The sequence below is a fragment of the Trypanosoma theileri genome (assembly GCF_002087225.1).
Source record: "Trypanosoma theileri isolate Edinburgh chromosome Unknown TM35_Tth_80_V1, whole genome shotgun sequence".
NCBI classification, from domain to species: Eukaryota; Euglenozoa; class Kinetoplastea; order Trypanosomatida; family Trypanosomatidae; genus Trypanosoma; species Trypanosoma theileri.
Genome location: NW_021639922.1, coordinates 6,107 through 7,634, shown reverse-complemented (window position 1 = coordinate 7,634; position 1,528 = coordinate 6,107). Strand labels below are relative to the sequence as shown.

The following is a 1,528-nucleotide window of genomic DNA, read 5'->3' as shown; positions in this document are numbered from 1 at the left end:
TGCAACAATGGATCAACAATGGCCGTCTCCCAGAAGGTTTTCACGGAGTGTTTCTGTTTGCGGACGCCGGGATGCAAGGACGACAATGCCTCTTTACCGAACGATCGATCCTATTTTACATGGTCGATCTGTGGCTGTCTAGGGTATTGGTTCAATGGTACTTTTTTCTTCAGCACGTCTCCCAGAGAAACGAATTGCGTTATCACGGTGGAGGAGTAGTGAATGAGTATCGTGCGAATTAATCGCCAAGTAGTGCGACAGGTACGTGATGTACGAAAGCATTTGTCAAATCAAACAGCAGCGAGCGGAACGAAAATTACTACTACGTAATTTTCAACATGGTTCACATTGTGAACCTTTACACACTTTATGGTTGTTCTGGAGCTCATACACGAGAAGCCCAGAAGAAAACAACCATACGAACAGCAACAAGGTTGCTACCACGCGGTAGGGAATCATCCCCACCAGACTCGTCCACAAAGTCAGTCTTACCGCACACCGGTGCGAAGACCAGCGAGACACGATGGATCGAGTCAAACACGACGACGCTGCACAGATGAGGCAAACACAAATATTGATGTGGACTTTCATACACTCACACCCTCACGACTTACGACTCATGACTCCACCACCACCACCATCCTCATCATCGCAGGAGATAATGGGAGGTTGGGTGCCGCCATAATTCACCGTCCCCACACGATGGGCAGCGGCAGGATTTCCACCATGCTCGCACAAGGTGATTCACAGGAAATGGGAATAAGAGCACCACCACCATTGAATCCACCGAATAAAAAATAACTCCAACAAACAGATTTGGAATACAGACAGGATCTGTTTTACAGAACGCATGACTCATTCGGATGAGAAGGGACGTGCATGGTCACGGTAGCATTGGCAAAGTCCTCTAGACCACCTTATACAATACTCTCTACGACATTACATGTCCTTGGCATTTCAGAGGAAGACGAAACAGTACTCACGGCCATACGAGTAGTATAAGCTAGAACAATTAACACAGGAATGCGCCAACTACAATTACTAATTCTGCTTCTTAAATGAAAGAAACGGCAGAAAAACAAAATATAAAACTGATAGGGAAAAAGCAAGTAGTGTATTGCCATCATGGGCCATCTTCTCTGGAGGGGAGAAGTTTGATATCTCTATTGGACGCTTTGGTGATCCCATTACGGGACACTATCACGAATTAAGCGATAAACGCTTCAGAGTTCTCGCATCGTGGGAGGCCCAAGAGAAATGGGCCGTGGGACGTTAATTACCCCAGCGGTCCTCTGCAGGATATAAACTGCAGTGGGCAGAATTACAACAACAGGCACGCGACGATGCCGTTGAACACGAGTATGCGCGCAAAGCGCAGGAGAACAGATGGTAGTAATGCAACACCAAACAACCCCGCGACGAGGGAAGAAGAAGAAACAGCAAAACACCATCATCAACAACAACAATAACAACAACAACAACAAAAAGAAGATTGACCAACATCAAACAGTGCAGCCTTGTTCAATAC

General features: G+C 46.4%; 1 protein-coding gene across 1 annotated transcript; it reads left to right on the top strand.

The window, feature by feature from the left end:
- Positions 1-369: 369 nt before the first annotated feature.
- On the top strand, positions 370-801 carry TM35_000801000 (uncharacterized protein; the record flags this gene model as incomplete). Its single annotated transcript, XM_029031366.1, has 1 exon — positions 370-801. One exon carries the CDS (start codon positions 370-372, stop codon positions 799-801), a length of 432 nt encoding a protein of 143 aa, XP_028877329.1.
- Between the last annotated feature and the right edge of the window lie 727 nt (positions 802-1,528).